Source organism: Euleptes europaea, chromosome 8 (genome assembly GCF_029931775.1).
Source record: "Euleptes europaea isolate rEulEur1 chromosome 8, rEulEur1.hap1, whole genome shotgun sequence".
Taxonomy (NCBI): Eukaryota; Metazoa; Chordata; class Lepidosauria; order Squamata; family Sphaerodactylidae; genus Euleptes; species Euleptes europaea.
The window spans coordinates 97,778,617-97,797,601 of NC_079319.1; the positions used below are offsets into that span (position 1 = coordinate 97,778,617).

Genomic DNA, 18,985 nt, shown 5'->3' on the forward strand with positions numbered 1-18,985 from the left:
GTCTAGAACCCAGGAGAGAAGAGGACCTTGCCTGTATTAAGTAAGAAGAAAGGAAAACCGCAGTCAGAAAAGTAGGTATTAACTTGCAAAGTATACTCAGTATTGCTTGTGCATTTAGCAGCACTGTGGCTATTTAAAATGTAAAATGAATCTTCTTGATTTCTGTTAGTGTAAAAACTGAACTCTTGTGATCTTGTTACATATTAAAACCCATGGATCTGATGCTCTTACAGCGCAATCCAGGGGCAGGATCCACACCATGGCCGGGGATAGTGCAGTGATGGCACAGCCAAGCCACCTCCTAAGAAGCTTGCTGCTCTGCGGCCAACAGCCTGATGGGGCGTTCCCCTAAACCACGTTGAACTGCTGAGTGCAGCTTTGTGGGCTGTGCCTACTTTTTTGCTGGTGTAGGTTTGCACTGGCAAATGTGGTTTTTTTCGTGCTGAAAGGGCTCAGAGACCTAACTAAAGCCAGCTCTGCCCCGTGGCTGTGCTGGTGCCTGTGCGGGATACTGCTGCACTGCTCCCCGGGGCCGGGGCAAATGGCATTTACACTGGTACCAGGGTCACGCCTCCTCAGCGTTTTTGCCCCCTCCCCTTGTGGATTGCGCTGTTAGTTGGGATCTAACCTACCATCAGTGGCGGACGTGTGGATTTTCCCTGCCTCCCAGCTTTGCTCCATTCCCCTTCTTCTGGGCAGACCACCCTGAGCTGTGCGGCTTTTTTCTCCATGTGGGTCCTGCACTTCCAGGAATCATTCAGGAGTTGAAAAAGACTGCTGAAGGGAAGGGGGTGTGGGGAAAATCTGCATCCACCCATGTTTTCTTCTGACAGTTGGATCCAAGCCTGTATCTTTAACACCTTCAAGATGACAGACTGAACACAACTAAAATGATGTGAGCACCCTTAGATGTACAAAAATTCTAGACGTGGTTTGGAATTGTGAAAAAGGTATAAAGATCAGAATAGCCTTTTAGTGGTTTCCATGTATTTGGAGCACAAGGAATATGCATGTGTTGCATAATTAGTTGGCCAGAGAGTTGTTTTGGCTTCTTCAGCCCCCCTAGTTTTGGAGAGTTGCTGAAGTGTCTGGAGTTTTCTGTTGTTGTTGGTTGTGTTCTGAGACAACAAACTAGTTACGCTTAAGGCTGCTGAGCTTCGTTTTTCCACTTGCTCTATGGGTCTACCTCAGTTCCAAGGTCAGAAACAGTCCTCTGTTGATCTCAGCTCCAAGCCCTCTTGTGAATGCCTGGTGCTAAAGGCTGACACACTGACCTCCGTTCCACCACTTTGCTGCACTCTCTCAGCACTGATACTGGATCCTAAGGGGTTTGCAGGTGCTGTTTTAAGCAGAGGCAGGGCTTGCTCTTGCCATCTCCATGGGGAACTCAGAACTGATCGGCAGTTATGCTTTTTGGATTCGAGCCTGAGCAGTGCACCCGTCCTCCGGTTCCATGGTAACCTTCAGAACCGTCAGTAATGGTTTGGGGCTCCTGGGCTGCTGCTTCTATGTTTCCATATTGATGATAAACCTGCACTTCTAAGCCCGGTCCTTCTGTAAGCAAATTTTCCCTGTCGGTTTCCTGTATGCCCACACTCCCTTCCTACCAGTGAATAGCACTGACTCTCCCCAGGGTTCTCAATCTCACTGCTGCTTCTGGGAAAAAGTTCTTATTTCAGCCTGACCTGCCTCGCAGGGTTCTGGTGAGGATGAAATTGAAAAGTATAAAATGTTACAAGCCACTTTGAGTCCGTATTGGGGAGTAAGAAGGGATAAACTCCATACCCATCTTTTTAAAAGGACTTCTTTTGTTTCTGCTCAGAACAGTCTTTGACATGTAAACTCTCATTGTTGCAGTCTCTACTACAATCCTTTAGCAAGCATATGCTTGATTACACTGGTCATCTCTGTTGTTTATGGCCTGCAGGTTAAATAGCACTTAATCTCTAATTCAGCCATTGTGGAGCCTGAGTGCTGTAAACTGTAAGACTGGGTGGGAAATGGAATATCTCTGCTGCCCTTTCCCTTCAAGTTGTGAATCAGCAGGTGAATACGGCCCTTTTACTATCCCCTTTAAAGGGAGCTTGACACACCATATCTCACAGCCTATGCTGGTGGTTCTGGGGGAAGGGCATCTTGTAGACTTGTGGGTATTACCATCACATGCCCAGGGAGGCAGGACCAAAAACTAACTTCCTGTCTCCCTGGGCAGGAAACCCGCTTGTTCCAGTTTCCGTCCTGCCTTTGTCAGGGAGGCAGCATTGTCGTTTGGCTCAGAGCTGATTAGGTTTTTTCCTCTTCCTTTCCTCTTGTATTTGTCTACCTTCGTACTCTTCCCTTGGAACCTTTTTCCCTTTGTCTGCTGTCTGCCGTTTGTCTCTCCAGCCCTCCGTTGTCCTTCGCTCTCTCCCCCGCCCCCGTTCCGACTTCACCCCGCTGGGCAAGATGGCGGACGAAAGGAGAGAGTCCGATTCTGACCTCCTCTCAGAGGAGGATCACGACATTGCCCTCGTCGCTTCGATAGGGCAGAGTTGCAGGGAAAGCTCCAATGGCCGCAGCTGCAGTTCCGCGGAGCATGGCACAGAGGGACCCAGCGCGTCGAAGAAGGCACGCTCTAACAAGCTGCCTAAAAATGGCGCAAAAAGTGGATTCAGCGAGAGAGGCAGCTGTGGGATGTGCAGTACTACAATCATTATTTCGGCGATTGTCCCACACCCACCGTCCTGGTAAGCGAGCTCGCTACTCTCCCAGTGTGGAACTGCATAGAAGCCATTCAGATGAAAAACAGAGTTTCACTTACCTGTAACTGTTGTTCATCTGATGGTACTTCTGTGCAGTAACACATTCCCTCCCTCCGTCCCTGCTGTGGGACCGTTGGGCTAGTCCTAATGAATGGTTCCGTGGCGGCAGGTTGGAGAACGAGGGAAGAGTGCCCCCTCCCCCTTGGGACATGTGACCCAGGGGCAGAGAGATTGCATGCCCCAAGGGGAGGGGGAGCACTCTCCTAGATTGTGCTAGAAGCTAACAAATCTTATCTGTGGCTGGCCTGCGCCTGCGCAGTCCCAATGTGTTACTGCATAGAAGTACCATCAGATGAACAACAGTTACAGGTAAGTGAAACTCTGTTTTTCCTCGCCAAACTCATGGGTCTAATGGTGTCCTGTCTAAGTTGTGTTCCCTGGGCCAGGTTTCACTCAAGACCGCTGCAGAGTCTTACCTCATCAACATCTGATCGCCAGGAAGATAGACAAGACTATAACCTGGAATCAAGACTTCCGACACAGTCTCTCGTGGTGCTGCAATCGCAAGAACCTCGGCAAGGGTCTATTCTTCCTAGCAGAGGAACAAGTCCAACGGGAGTGACGTGCCAGTCCCACATAGCTCAAGGTATCTGGTCAAAGACAGAGAAGGAGCTACACATAAACGTCCTTGAGCTCAGAGCCATCCGTCTGGCACTTTCATTTTCAGGACTTACTTCTACACAGTCATGTTCTTGTGCAAACGGACAGTGTGTCTGCCAAGGCACATCTAATCAAACAGGGGGGCTCCAGGTCATCAAAGCTTTACAGGGAAGCAGTCTTAATATTGTTTTGGGCAGAAAAGCGAGTAATCTCCATCTCGGCGGAACACGTCAGGGGAGTCCTCAATCTCCAAGCGGCTGAGCCGTCAGACCTTAGACGAAGGGGAATGGTCCCTCAACAGATCCATATTCCTACAGATAGGAGAGAGGTTCGGCCAGCCATCAGTGGACCTGTTCTCTTCGGAGAAAAACCATCTTCTCCCCCGCTTTTTTACGAGGTACTTCCATCCAAAAGCAGAAAGGATGGATGCTCTGATGTCTCCATGGCCCAAGGAACTTCTATTTGCCTTTCCTCCTTTTCCCATTCTACCGAAAGTGATCAGGAAAATAAGACAGGAGAGGGCTACAGACATTTTAATAGCTCCCTTCTGGGCAAGGAGGCCGTGGTTTCCCAGCCTCAAGGAGATGTCAGTAAAGCAGCAGTGGGAACTTCCTCCGATTCCAGACTTACTGCTTCAGGGTCCCCTATATCACCCAGACTCACAATGGCTTCACTTGACCGCCTGGAAATTGAGCAGAGCAATCTCCTAAGTCAAGGATACAATATCGGGATTGTTAACACCATGATTGAGTCCAGAAAACAATCAACTAGAAGAATATATATTACTTCTCGTGGAAAACTTTCGTCCTTTGGTGCAGACGAAAGAAAACTGATCCCTTGACACCAGACGTCTCCAGGATTTTGGAGTTCCTACATGACGGGGCAGAACAAGGTCTCAGGGCAGCCACATTGTGTAGGCAGGTGGCGGCCATATCTACAGTTATCCCATCTATTGACGGTATCATACCTTCCAGACATCCGCACATACAGACATTCCTAAAGGGAGTGATCCAGACCAGCCCCCCGCCCATCCACCGTTTTCCTACGTGGCGACTTAACGTAGTGCTAACAGCAACACGTCCACCATTTGAACCCATTAGGGAGATTCCGCTGAAAATGTTGAGGATGAAGGCAGTTTTCCTGACGGCTGTTACCTCCGCTAGGAGGGTCTCTGAATTAGGAGCGCTATGCGTACGCAAAGGCCTTTGCGTTTTTCACAAGGACAAAGTTGTTCTTCGGCCTGACCCTACCTTCATTCCGAAAGTGAACTCCATATTCCACCGGAAACAGGAAATTCACCTTCCATCCTTTTGCTCCAATCCCAGCCATCCTAAAGAGAGAGAATGGCACAGATTGGATCTCCGTAGGACCCTCAGGGTATACATTAAGCGTACCTCACACCTTAGGCGTTCAGAGTCACTGTTCATCTCCCTAAATAACCCGAACCAAGGATTTAAGATGTCTTATGGCATAACTAATGGGCAGCCATTAGTTATGCCATAAGACAATGCATTGCCGAATCCTACAAGTCCAGTAAACTTCAGGTACCAGCCGGTATCACAGCTCATGCTGTAAGGAGCGCAGCCACTTCGGCGGCTTTTGATCGACAGGCCTCAGTGGAGGAAATTTGCCAGGGAGCTACCTGGGCCTCGGTGTCCACCTTTACTAGGCACTATAAAATAGACTCCATGGCCTCTGCTGATGCAGCCTTTGGCAAAAAGGTCCTGCAGCACGTCGTGGAGGAAACATAAGCCCACTCAGACTACCTAGCTCTTGGAGATCCCACAGTCTGCAAGATGCCTGGAGAGCCCAGAACGAAAACAGAGCCTTGTTTACTTATGTGAGGGCTCCTTCTGTTCTGGGATCGAAGGCATCTTGCCCACCCAAGAGTTTTGACCTCCAAGACGTTAGCAGTTTTCTGTAAGGCCATTAAAGACTGACCAAATTCAATTTTTTTCCGGTCATGTACTATTATTCTCCTTTGGCCGCCATCTGGCGCTTAACAAGGAGTTTTCCTTTTACCTGTTTATATGGTTCTTAGTTTTTTCGTGCTTCTAGTTCTCATTCATACTACTTGTTTCTGTAGTGTTTGTTGTTCCTTGCACTTACCTGTCTCCTTTAGCTTGGCGAGTCCGAAACCTGGGATTGGGAGGTTTTCCCTCCCGGGAAGAGAAGTTTTAGTCCTGCCTCCCTGGGCACGTGATGGTAAAACCCACAGTCTGCAAGATGCCTTCAATCCCAGAACAAAAGGAGCCCTCACGTAAGTAAACAAGGCTCCGTCTGATGTGCATCATTCTGGTGGTCTGCATTTTCCTCTTAGCACTCCTTTTGGCTCTGAGCCTCCGGGAAGTTGGTGTCATCTCAGATTCCTCCTCCCATCTAGTGTGGGACCCAGCTGTGAGCATGTGTCTTCCAGTGGCTCCTGGCCTTCTGCAAAATTAGTTTGTCATTTCATTACCTTCACCTAGAGCACTAGACATGCTCTATTTTAGTGCTTTTATTTTAGTGCAAACATTCCACATAGTTGTGGAACTCATTGTAATGACGTTTTTGTCAAGCCTTCACTGGTTCAGGCTCTTGCTCCTGACATGACTAGGCCTGATGGCCTTGGTTCACATGCTTTGTGTCAGATGGCCTTGGCTCTCATGCTGGTATAATCTGTACAGTTTCATCCGTCCTGTTTGCTGCAGCTGTGGGGATAATTGGGCTACACTGCCTGGGAATCTCTTATCTCGGGTTTACCTCACCTTGTTTTGGTTTCACTAGCTAGAGTGTTCTTAAGCATGTACTTTCTTCTGTATCATTGTTAACAGCCTTCTTCTGTTTGTAGAAAGTCAGTTCTTTTATTTATCTTTTTTCTCCTAATAAAGTATTATTGCTTCAGGACCACTTGGCTGGATGAATTTGCTTTTAAGGGATGCTAGGGGTAAACGTCAGGAAATGGATTGACTCAATAAAGGAAGCCACAGTCTTCAATTTGCAAGATCTGAGCAAGGCTGTCAAAGATAGGACGTTTTGGAGGACTTTCATTCATAGGGTCGCCATGAGTCGGAAGCGACTTGACGGCACTTAACACACACACAGGGGTAAACACCTGATCCTGACAGTTTTCCTCAACAGGAAGGGGCCAACTCCCAGACACTGTGACTGGAGGCCCTGGCTTTTTGGCCTCGCCCCCACGGTGGGGCATTCCATTGCCTGACCTTTTCTGCTCCTTTCCTGACAGGGACCCCTGTCATTGGGAAAGGCCTTTCTAATCCTTCGGCGAGGTAATCTGTTTTTATGTTTTTCGCTGGCTGTTTTGCTGCGCAGATTGCTCTGCAAGCTGCACACAGTCCATTTATGGTGCATGCCGTCCATCCCTTCTTTGGCCACATTAGGCCTGCTTCACTGCTTTCATTATTATGGTGTGGATCTATTTATTCTCCCACTGAAGCCTTCAGTGGTTTCGATCAGCTCCTTTCCTGCATTGTAGCAGTAGCCTTAGGTTTCTCTGAGCAGCAAGCGCCGCTCCTTAACTACCAGCTCTTGTACCTCTAAATGGCGAAGAATGTCTGCTGAGGGTGTAACAGAGTTTGGAGCCTGCTTCTTTGCTGTTGATTTATGTTTTGGCCACTGCTTGGGACTGAGACTCTCCGAACTTTCCTCTTCCTCATTGGATTTCTAGAGATTTTACAAATAGAGGTGTAACACCTCAATGATTTTTGCACTTCTCTAGTGCTTCATTTATATATTTTCATAGTATGCAGCATTTCCAACAGTGGAATGAGAACATGGTGGGTTCTGACTTATGCCGCCTCCATTCACAAAGTTTCACAAGGTTAAGGTGTCTGGTGCGCTGGGCAGGATTCTCTCCCAGGGATTGTCTGTCAGTCCTCATGTCTAACAATGCTATCCTTACTCTTGTTTCCGATGCCAAACATCTGTGCACTCCTTACATTCCTTGCAGGTTACTTTTCTTAGGTTTTGGTCTGCTAGGGACCCAACAATAATTTGTATTGGTCTCTCAGGCTCCAAGAAGGGCTGGTCAGCATCCTCATACAACCTGTCCTTGAGTGCATGGCTCTTCAATGCCACTTTACGTATCACTGCTCTCTCCAGCAGAATGCTGTTTGCCATTTTCCTGTGTGTATTTCAGTCGGGACACTTGTAGAGAGCTCCCTGCTCCTTTATAAGGCAGTTCTGGGTGAATGTCAGTATGGGACAATAAACAACTGAGAAGGCAGTCCTCCATGGTCTCTTCCTTTGAGAGCTTTACACCCATCTCCTTCACTTAGTGAGCTTGCTAATCTCCCAATGTAGAACTGCACAGAAGAAGCAACAACAATGAAAACAGGGTCGCACTTAACCTGTAACTGTTGTTCAATGAGGGGGTCTATTGTGCAGGCACGCACACTTCCCTCCCTCCTGCCCCACTGTGAACGCTCTGGAACCTTAGTTTCTTGGGGTCTCCAGCAGCAGCATGGAGAGGAGTAGCAAACCTTCTCCTGGTGGGAAAGCTCCAGAGGAAGGAGGAGTGCTCTTAGTCTACTAGACAGCTTTGGAAATCTTTTCCACAGCTGCCCTCACACACGCAGTCCCCCAAATGTGTTCCTGCACAGAAGACCACTTGGTGAACAACAGTTACAGGTCAGGGTAACCCTGATTTTCTAATAAAATCACCCAGGGTTGTTTTGTTTTTTTAAATCGTAAGGGACTTTATTCTGTGGCCATGCAGTTAGTCAGGTGTTTCACGGTTCCTGCAAGAGTTCAGTGGTTGTGCGGTTGCTTATTAGTTATCTTCCTTGTTCTCTTTTTTGAAGAAAGATTTTCCTAGGCTAGCCACCACTGAGCTTCCTTCAGTTTCTGTTTATACTCGCTCAACAAATGAGATTAAATCGAGCTGAAAGAGCCTTGGAGTTTCTTAATAACTCTCCCTTATCCCAGGATTGAGCATCTAAAATAGCAGCAGCATTGTCTGGTAATTCATAATGCCACAAGTGTTCAATATCCAGGAGAAGTAAGCAAGAAGCACCCTCTGATTGCTTGCTGGTTAGGTGGGGGTTCCTGTGACTGATTTGGATAGATGAGCAATCATCTGTAAGTTATCCGGGCTGTGTAACCGTGGTCTTGGTATTTTCTTTCCTGACGTTTCGCCAGCAGCTGTGGGAATCATCTTCAGAGGAGTAACACTGAAGGACAGTGTCTCTCAGTGTCAAGTGTGTAGGAAGAGTAATATATAGTCAGAAGGGGGTTGGGTTTGAGCTGAGTCATTGTCCTGCAAAGTATTAAAGGTAATGTGCAAATCATTGTCCTGTAAGAATCAAGATAATGTACTAATGAGGGTGTGGTATGTTAATGTGGAACCATTGTGTCCTGAAGTGATCTGTTAACATGTGGAATCCAAGGCTAATCCGCATGTCTAATGTGGACTGTAGTCTTTGCATGGTGAAATGGAGGCTCTCTTAGGAGAAGCATAATGTTGACCTGATTTTCCACAATAGACCCCACACTTCCCTTAATGGAAGGTCTTTCAGGAAATTGAAAGAAGGGCTTCTCAATTCCCATGTATTTTTGCCATTATGAATAGCTGTTGAGAGAGCCAGCGTGGTGTAGTGGTTAAGAGTGGCGGACTTTGATCTGGAGAACCGGGTTTGATTCTCCCCTCCTCCAGATGAAGCCTGCTGGGTGACCTTGGGCCAGTCACAGTTCTCTCTGATCTCTTTCAGCTCACATGGAGATAGGCAATGGCAAATCACCTCCTAATGTCTCTTGCCTTGAAAACCCTATAGGGTTGCCATAAGTCAGCTGTGACTTGACAGCACTTTATACACACGCACGTACCTTGAGGTGTAGGAGAAAGGTTCTTTGTCTGAACTCACTACAAACCATATTTGCAAAGGAGGTGCTCCACGGCAGATAGATGCGGACTTCTTATGCAGTGTCCTAATTGTAGTTGTGAGGTTTCTACCAGCTCTGTCCACATACTGAAGCTGAAGCCCCTCATCCCCCATAATGTAGTACTTTCTGTTCTGGCCTCAGCATCTTGCTACCTTGAGCTTAATAAACTAGCATCATGCTACCATGAGAATTTGTTATTAATCCCTTTGACAAATCTTTGTTTCCCACCTCAGAGATAAAGTAAAGAAGACTGACACCAGGTTAACCATCAGAGCTAACTGTGTAAGAGTTGCAGAAAGTCACCACTTCCACCCAGGAACAGCAAAAGGTGCGAAATTTATTTGAAGAACCTTTTAAATATAATGGGGCACTTTATGCCATTAAAGGTTGGTAATGGGACACTTCATAGTAATCTGTTTCATCTGTACAGTGTATTTAATGTGTATTAAATTCGTGTTTGGAATAGTTGTGCGGTATGTTGAGAACCATTATGACTAGACGTAGTATCCCATTAATTGAAATAAAAGTCTGCTTTCCATAATTGGAAAGCACACTGTTAGTCTTCTGAAAGACTACCTACTATGTTCTGCATTAGGGGGTCTCTGTAGTCCCACTCATGCAGAAACATTCGTGCAGAAACTCTCCAACATTCTAAAGTTTTAGCCAGGAACCTAGTGGTCATCCCTTCCCTTCCCCTCCCCACTCCTGTTGTTTTAACTGTGCAACTTCTGAGGGGGAAGGATAAGCCCTTTCCTGCTCAGTCCTCTTCTGGTCACTGTGATAGCAAACGCTTGGGGAATTTTCCCTGGGCGGGAGCCGTTACCAATAACCTGTTCAATCATTTTTAATCATTTAGTAGTGGCTTTCATATTTCTTCCAGATAGAGGGGCAACGCCCTTCATTTTTCTTGCATTGATGTTTTCTTTTAGTGCTGAGTGCGTATGGCACAGGGGTTCCCATTTTTTTTAAAAACCTTGGGAATGATTTGTCTTTGTCAGTAACATAAGGTAGGCTGTTGTCCATGTTAGAAATCCTTCATGCATAACCGACATAAGAACATTAAAAAAGCCATACTGGATCAGACCCAGGCCCATCAAGTCCAGCAGTCTGTTCACACAGTGGCCAACCAGGTGCCTCTAGGAAGCCCACAAACAAGACGACTGCAGCAGCACTGTCCTGCCTGTGTTTCACGGCACTTAATATAATAGGCATGCTCCTCTGATACTGGGAGTCTCCCACATGCAACCTGGGAGCAGGTCCAGGTGTTCAGAGGGGCCACGTCCTGGGGAAAAGGCCCGGGCTGGTGAAAAGAAGCGCCAAGCACAGGCAAGAGCCAGGCGGAGAGACACGGCGAGAAGCTGCCCTGTGGCCCCAATTTAGGGCCTTGCTCTGGAAAATACCTTAGTAGGCAGGGCCCTGTTTGACTTTGGGAGCTTCTGGTCATTCCTGCTAATCAAGAAATTACATTGTGTCTCTGCCTCATCCATACTTCCCACATTGATCGCCAGGTCCAATGTACAGCCTGTTTCTGAGGGGATGGTACCAAAGCAGTTGATCATAGGTCTTGCATCTTCAGGAGCTGAAGAAGGAAACACATCATTTTGATGCACTGATAATTTCTGACAGTTTGCCCTTCCTCTGGTTGTTGTGTAAGCAAGTCTCACCTTAGTTCCTAATCAATTACAATTGTACCTTGGGAGTGAGAGACTTCCGTTCAGGTAGTGATACTATTCAGTCCCTCTTGAACAATCCTTTTAGGCTTGAATTCTTATTGCATTTCCCTCAAATACCCTCTCCAAGATGCAGTATTGCATCAGGATGAAGGGTCCTTTCAAAGGAAAAAACTGATGATAAAGCCATCTTTATTTTCCCTGAGGTCCCCTCTCTTCCTTGTGCCTGGGTCTCCCTCATGGGCAGGTACTTGTTCAGCTCATCTATATGAGTTGACTCTTGGCACTTGTAATTCTGGAATTAGAAATGCCAAGAGTGTAGTGACTGGGGGGGCACATACCACACATCATAACCCCACATAGATGTCCATGACTGTTAACTTTGGAAGGATGTCAAGATATATGAGTGGAAGGGGTGTTCTTTTGCAGACTCACCCTTGGCTCTCTGCACAGAAAAGTGTTACCCTTGGCACCATCATTCCTTGCTGTTTATTACATCTATCTAACAAGAACTTCTGTTATGATCAACCTTTCCCTGGAGCTCCCTTGAATTCTGCATGTTCACAGCTCTGCAGAAGTCTCTTCAGCACCATTTGATTTTGTAGATCACTTCCTGATTTAGTGACTTCAACACTGGCTTATAATATATAAAACAGCTATTGCTGGTTTAGAACAACCCTCTGCTTTTAGAACTACGTGGCCATCTGTGTGGTTGTATCACAGCGACCACTTGGGTTGCCGTTCTTGCGGTACAGCCTCACACCTTCTACACCAAGGGCCTCCCTATAAGGCAGCCTCTTTTGTCATAATTTGGGCTCTAGTTCAAATTAACTGTAAACACTTCTAGGCGAGAAGCTTAAGAAGTTTGACAAGAGTAAAAAGTAGAGCTGAAAGAAGCTTTTTGTACGTTGAAGTGGAAGAGGTGCCTGATTGCGTGAATATCGCCGATATGCTGCTGTACCAAAACTTGTAGCATACCTATTTACTTTGAGATGTCATCACTTATTTTCTTCTCTGATCTGCAGGATGGCAAAAAGCAGGCCTTGCACACTCTAGATGTGCAAAAAAGCCCTGGCTTTCTATTTGGTGGCGCTTATCAATTCAAGAATAGGGATGTGCAGCTCAAAAAAAAATTGATATTTTTTTGGATCCAGATATCAGGGAGCCAAAAAATATTAGTATTCCTGGTTTCCCGGAGTCCAAAACTGGTTTAGTATTCAGATCTGGGTTTTGTTCTGGATTCCAATGTTTTTTGGCTCTGTTATTCCTTATGGGGAATCTTTCCCATGGGAGGCTGGATGAGCTGATTATAAAGTGACTGGTGCCAAAATTGCTGTGGAGCTGCTGTTGCCTGTCCAAATTACAAGTGAATTGGACCAGGAGGTTCAATTCTTTGGGCCCCTGAATGAGGTGCCCCCAGCCATCCTCCTATAGGGAAAAAATGTTTAAAAATATAAAAGAGAATCCATGTCAATGTACAACCTAAGAATAATCCAAACCGAATATAAATATTTTTGCAAACCTGGCAAATGTAAAATCCAAGAATCCAGCCAATGTGCAAGCTCTAAAACTACAGTAATGTCAAACCCAAGAATCGCTGTCAGTGTACAACTAGCGAGAATTGCCTAACCCCAATTGAACAGGAACTATTGCAAGCTTCGCACGTGTGAAATCACAGAATCTTGCCAATGTACAACCCGAGAATCTACAGCAATATCAAGCCTGAGAAACCACTGCAAAAAGTAAATCTGACATGAAGCAGTTTCAGCAAAGAACACAACTTTGCAAAGTAAATAATAATAATAATAATCTGAGTAATCTAAGACAAATCTCCTGGCAAGCCAATACCAAGCCTGGGAAGACACAGGCACTCCAGAAAGAAAAAGAAGCAGTCCTTGTAGCCTTCAAAAGCTGGCTCCCAATACTGCCAGTTAATCCTGGATTTACCCGTACCTGGGAAAATTCCAGATACCATCTAGAGACCCAAATACATCTGAAAAATGCCGATAAGGTATTTTTTGGATATATACCCAACTTGGATATATCCAAACGCACATCCCTGTTTAGGAATGTTATTTTTTTTTCCTGTACTGCTGTAGTATCTATTGCTATTCTAGTCCTGTGGAGAATCTGCAGGGTCCCCCCCCCACACACAGATTGCCCTGAAAGCTGGCTGCTTCTATTAGAAGCTTTGCCAAGCCACTGATCCACCTGGAGTCGAGGGCCATTCTACCCAGAGCAATGGTTGTACCATCTCCAGAGGTAGAAAACAAATACCACTTCAAAAGGTAGAGCAGCTGCCTAGTTCATGCCTCCCACCTCAGCCAGTTATGCATTAAACATGCAACATTTGGCAGAGCAGTTCTCACCATTTTCTACGGGCACCTGTGATATTTTCCAGGTTTGTCACTGTATGTGAGATTGTGAAGATTAACAAAGGCACTAAAATTTCAAAAAATATGCCAAATAGTGCGATTTAATCGTGTATTTTATCAAAAAGCAATAAAAATAAGCTTAGGCTTCTTAGGAAAGTTATTTAATATATTTCTGTTTTCCAAAACTTTCCATTTTCCCCATGGCTTTAAAATTTCCAGAAGTTTTACATTGTTATCCATGCCGTGGGACAGGCAGCTTTTGAATTTGTGTAAGTTGTGGCAGAGCTGGTGCTACAGGGAGGTGGCAGATGTCTGCCATTTTCTCCCTGTAGGCTGCAAGTTCTCTGCAGTGCATCCAAGACCTTTCTCTTGAACGTTGGGGGTGGCATTTCAGGAGGCAGAAGAAACTGTGGTGCAAAGGGGAGGCCATCGGATTGGGTGATCCGAGTTAGAAATCCTACTAGGTATCCCTGATTTTTTGCTTGTGCTTAAAGTAACTCTTTGAAGCTCTGACATAGATGCTAATGTGTCATAACAATGATGTGAAGCACTGTAAGGGGTTTTTAAATTTTTTGCTGTGGGGTTATATTTACATGTGTTAACTGTAAAATACAGTCACATTAGATAGATGCTTAGGTAGTGGGTGAAAGGTTAAGAAAGGCACAACTTGATGCATACTAATCTTGTAGTGTTTGGCAATAACCTTGCTGATATCAAATTTCTTTTAGATTCAAAATTAGACATTACAGTTGGACATGACACATGTGGAGAAACCTCTTCAGAGAGTTACAGTTCTCCTTCTAGTCCACGGCATGATGGAAGGGAAAGCTTTGAAAGTGAAGAAGAAAAAGACAGAGGTTGTATTTGTGGAGCATGTGTGTGTTTACAATAATCTTGACACTCACAGATGGTGGTACATTAGGAACATACAGAATCTATTTAGTACTCTTCTCTTTTCATTTGGATTTGTGTTCTCGGTAAAACATCAAGGATAAACTTCCACAACTTTGACTGTGGTAACATTAGTTAGAATATGATAATTTCAAAATCTAGAACCTTTATGTACAGAAGAAAAGTCTTATTCTGAGATCTACCATGTCTGCGTCACTGTCGGTAGCCCCTCTCTCTAGCTTAGTCATTACTGTCTTTGCAAGAACTGCATATCTTCAGGAAACAGGATGCTGCATCTAGCCTCTCATAGAGTTCCTGTTGTCCTTTGGGGTCTTTGTGTATCATGCTGATGGGCGGAATCAAGCTTGTGCAGATTCAAACTGGAGAAACAAGGCTCTGCCTCCACATACCTTACTTAGAGGGTGGAGCCACAGGTCTTGGTCAGTACTTCTTCATTCACCGCACTGAAGACATGAGGAATTTCTGTCCATACCTTCTTGTGAGCTAGGCTGTTTTTCCCCTACTTAAAAGGAAGAGAGCAAAGAAATCTGTTTTGGTTCAGTGGTTTCTCTTTTTCCAACCCAAGTCTTTGCCTTCGGAACTCGGGGGTGGGGGGACCAGGTTTCCCCCCTCCATCCCCCTTTTCTTCTTTCCACCTTTTTTCTGTGCCTGTTTATGGGACAGAACTCTGCTTTGAAAGTGTTGTGTCTCCTCCCAGGGCAAGTTGCCTATTAGTGACAGACATGTCAGGTGTCCCCTTTGGGAGAATAATATCAGATTGGTTCTTGACCTCATTAAATTCATAACTCAAGCTCATCATATTTGACTCTACCATCTTCATCTTCTCGTTGAAACTCCCTTGACACTGCTCAGTCCTGGCATCACCTGCCTCCTTGAAAGCAAATGGTAAGTTAAATCCTTGGCTTTAGAAATGGCTGTCCCCTCTTCATCAGGGAAGAATCCAGTTAGCTGCAAACATCCCTCTAAATGTAAACCTTCCTCTTCCTCTGATCCAAAGCAGGAGAAGAGGGGATGAGGACCATAAGAAGCAGACTGCCTCATCTTTCCTGTTGTCCACACCAGCCCCCCTGCCCACTCCCCTGCTTTCAGCTCAGGATCTTTTGACCACTACAACTACTCTCAACCAGTCTGTGCACTCCTCCATTGTGCCCATATTGAAGAGGTTCTAGACTGCCTTTTCAACTGGTGGAAGAGTATGTTGGTTTGGCTTGTTGAGGGCTTGTTGACGGTAACAGCTATTGATATCGCCTTCTTCCCGGATGCACTGATGCCACTCCCGGGAAGAGACTAGGGAGTGTTCCTATAATGACTCTTCCCTTAGAGTGTGAGACCATCCTGTTATGGTTGATTGTAATCACAACAGACTTCACCTAGAGGCAGACACCACACTCGCAAAACTGTAGGGACTGCTAGCACTCAAGAGTCTTCACAGTTCACTTAAGTACTGGGTGAGGTCCTTGAAGGTTCTTGGGTTCCCTGAAACAAACACTACGGTGCCACCTAAAGAATACTGCTCTCATTAGAATCAACTCTCAACTTGCTCAGAATACCTTCCTCCCTTTCACTGCTGTTATGCCTCAAAACAACATGCTGTTTCTTTGAGGAAACCCTTTGGGACTGACTGCAGTTGTTTTGCACACGCCCCCATCTACCAACCAGAATGCCACTTGTTGAGGTTGACTCTCCTGCACCTCCTGCACCTCTGCACCTCTCCTGCACCCTGTCAGCTCCCAGCACTGACTGAAACTTCTTGCGATCAACACACCTGAAAAACCAGCCATCTCGATCAGGTGCCCTTTCAGTCACAACCCTCGTCCCTGCCTGCAGACAGAAGGCCTGTTCCTCTCCAACAGGCAGGGAGAGCGCTTGTAAATCTTACTGTTCTGAAGCTGTGAGCCTCAAGATACCTAGCTACATTATTTGTATGTCACGCTGCTGACATCTCTGGGAAAAGAAGACACTGTTCCTTGACCATCTCCAACAGAACAACCCTTGGCAGTACAGAGGGAGGCTTTCCGGGTAACAAAACAGCAGCTCAGCTATTCTTCCCACTCTGAAGATTGTAGAGGCAAGTCACTGTCAGGCGCTGTCACTTTATGCTGCCGTGCTTAGCTGCATTCCATGTCACTACAGTGGATGCCCATACCTGCATACAGGACTTTCCATTTTAAGGAGAAGGCCTTTTCAGCTCCAGAATGGATGATGCCTTCAAGAAGTTCAGGAACTCAGGTCCACTGCACATTCTGTGGGGCTGTCATTTGGGCCCTGACCTCAGTGGCAATGCTCTTTTCATTGCCCATGTCAGACACTTAACCTTAATCTCCTCCTCTTGCTGTTCTGCTACTTTTCCTGGGAGACTGTAAGTTGCAACTGGCATTGCAGTGCTCCAACACTGCAATGTCTTCCAAGTGCAGTTCTTGACTGTTTCCCTCACTCCCCTTATACAGTCCCATGCTACACAACCACCTTCCAGCGCAGGAATGCATTGCTGATGATGCATGGGTCCTTAGCATTATTTGCATCAGTTACACCAGAGAGCTTCAGGCCATGCCATCCACCTCGTTTGTTACTCTGCCTTCCCCTCTCTACTCTCAAAGGATGCCATCAATCCTGCTTCAGCCTCTCAAAAGGGATTCTATTCCCACTGTTTCATGCTACCCAAGAGAGATGGTGGTCTGCCACCAGCCCTGGACCTCAGGTGGGTAAACTGTTGCATCCTCCCCAAAAAGATTTGGATGGTCTCCTTGGGTACCATTGTACCCCTGCTGGCAACTGGATCTAAAGGACACATACTTCCGTATTGGAATTCAACCCCAGCATCATAAGTTCCTGCCTTTTGCCAGAGGTCCTTCCCGCTATCAATGGAAAGTATTTCCATTTGGCTTGTCAGTGGCATAGTGCTTCTTCACCAAGTGTATGGTGATGGTAGCCCCTCACCTTTGTCCGTTAGGAATAGGCATCCGCACTTATATTGGTGATCAGCTAGTTGTGGACAGACCCCAAATGTTTTTTTGTAGAATCATAGAATTGGAAGGGACCACCAGGGTCATCTAGTCCAACCCCTGCACAATGCAGGAAATTCACAACTACCCCTCCCACACACACCCAGTGACCCCCTACTCCATGCTCAGAAGATGCCCTCCCTCTCATGATCTGCCTAAGGTCATAGAATTTTCTGCAACACCTTCACCCTCTTCCTTCACCTTCTCTTCCAACTAGGTCTAAAGATGAATGCTGTAAAATACCAACTCTGAATGACCTGGCAAATCAAGTTTGTAGGAACTGTCATCTGTTCCGATAACTGATTGAGCCTCTCTTCTGTCAGGTGGAGCCCTCATGATTATCCACCTGGCACTCTGTTTCATTCAACAGCCCTTTTAACCAACCCTGCTGATGTAGCTCCTGCTGGGTTTCCTGTTGGCTGCGACAGCACCTCCAGCTCCAGTTCAGCCTTCAGGCCTACGTTTCGCAGCCAGTCTTGAATGCTACACAGTTCCTGCCATGGGCCTCAGCTCGCTACAGTGGTGAACGTAATCCAGGCACTTGATGAAAGGGTTTTTGGATGCCACGGCTAAAAAATGGTTGGAAGACGTCTTCACAGCTAAAGGGGCCAAACAAAATGCAAACAGTATTTTTTATACAGTATTTTTTATAACAGTTTCAAACTCTTAATACATCGGTGGGAATACATAGAAAGTGCGAACAGTATTTTTTATAACATTTTCAAACTCTTAATACATCGCTGGTAACAGCCTTTGTCTAGCCAGAGGGTTTTTTCTCAACCTCCTACATCTCAGGTGTGTTCCATCCCAGGACGGAGGCCTGATTCTACAGCTAGACATGATCAAACTGAATGTGAAGGACCTGATCTACTGCTACTCTGCCTCTACTCTGTCCTTCTGAATTCCAGAAAACATTCTACAAAGCTTTCTTACGCTACCAAGTGGAAGTGTTTCTGCTTGTCCTCTACCAGTCTGGACCCTGACCGTTATGTAGTGCACTGTATGCTGGGCTGCCTTCTTTCCAATGCCATGGCTGAGGTGTCACGGTCTCCTCCCTGTGTGTGCCCCTTCTGGCACTTCCTATATAATATTCTGCTTTTACCCGCCTTTCTGTTCTTTCTTCTTCAATCTATTACAGTTTTCAAAGATTTTCTGACCCTTTATACTCCTGTTCCTAAGGTTCTTCCTTCAGATTCACCCAGTGTGCGAGTGAACTCTGCTCTGTGAGCCATCCCTCTGCATCTTTGTTTGCACCCGAACAAAGTTATCCTATACCTGGTCCCACCTTTCTTCCAAAGATGCACCTCACTTTTTGGTTCAACTCATAGTTCTGCTGGTGTTCTTCAAAAATCTTTCCTCAGAAGGGGACATGTACCAGGCCCTCACCTCCTTTCTAAACACAACAGCAACCTTTCGTCAGTATCCCCATCTCTTTATATGCCATGATGGCAAGAAAAAGGGAGTCAAGGTCTCCAAGTGGATACCTTTGTGCATCTCACTTTTCTACCAACTGGCAAAGCAGCTGTTAGCTGTCCACTTTACAGGTTGCTTTACTTAACGGATACCTATCTCAGATGTCTGCAAGGCAGCAACCTGGTCACAGTCTTCAACCTTTGTATGTCTCTACTTCTTAAACATTCAAGAGCCCAAAAGGACATGGCTTTTGGTCAAGCTGTACTGAACACCTTGTTCCAGTAAAACATGCCTGTTTCCATCTCTACTGGGAACTGATAGGTCAGTTTGCT

General features: G+C 46.0%; 1 protein-coding gene across 1 annotated transcript in view; it reads left to right on the top strand.

The window, feature by feature from the left end:
• Positions 1-18,985, top strand: part of ZCCHC2 (zinc finger CCHC-type containing 2) — a 42,992-nt gene that overhangs the window by 20,271 nt on the left and 3,736 nt on the right. The window contains exons 10-12 of the mRNA XM_056854990.1: positions 7-71; positions 9,515-9,609; positions 14,055-14,183. Coding sequence (XP_056710968.1) covers positions 7-71; positions 9,515-9,609; positions 14,055-14,183 — 289 coding nt within the window. The remainder of the gene's footprint in view (positions 1-6; positions 72-9,514; positions 9,610-14,054; positions 14,184-18,985) is intronic.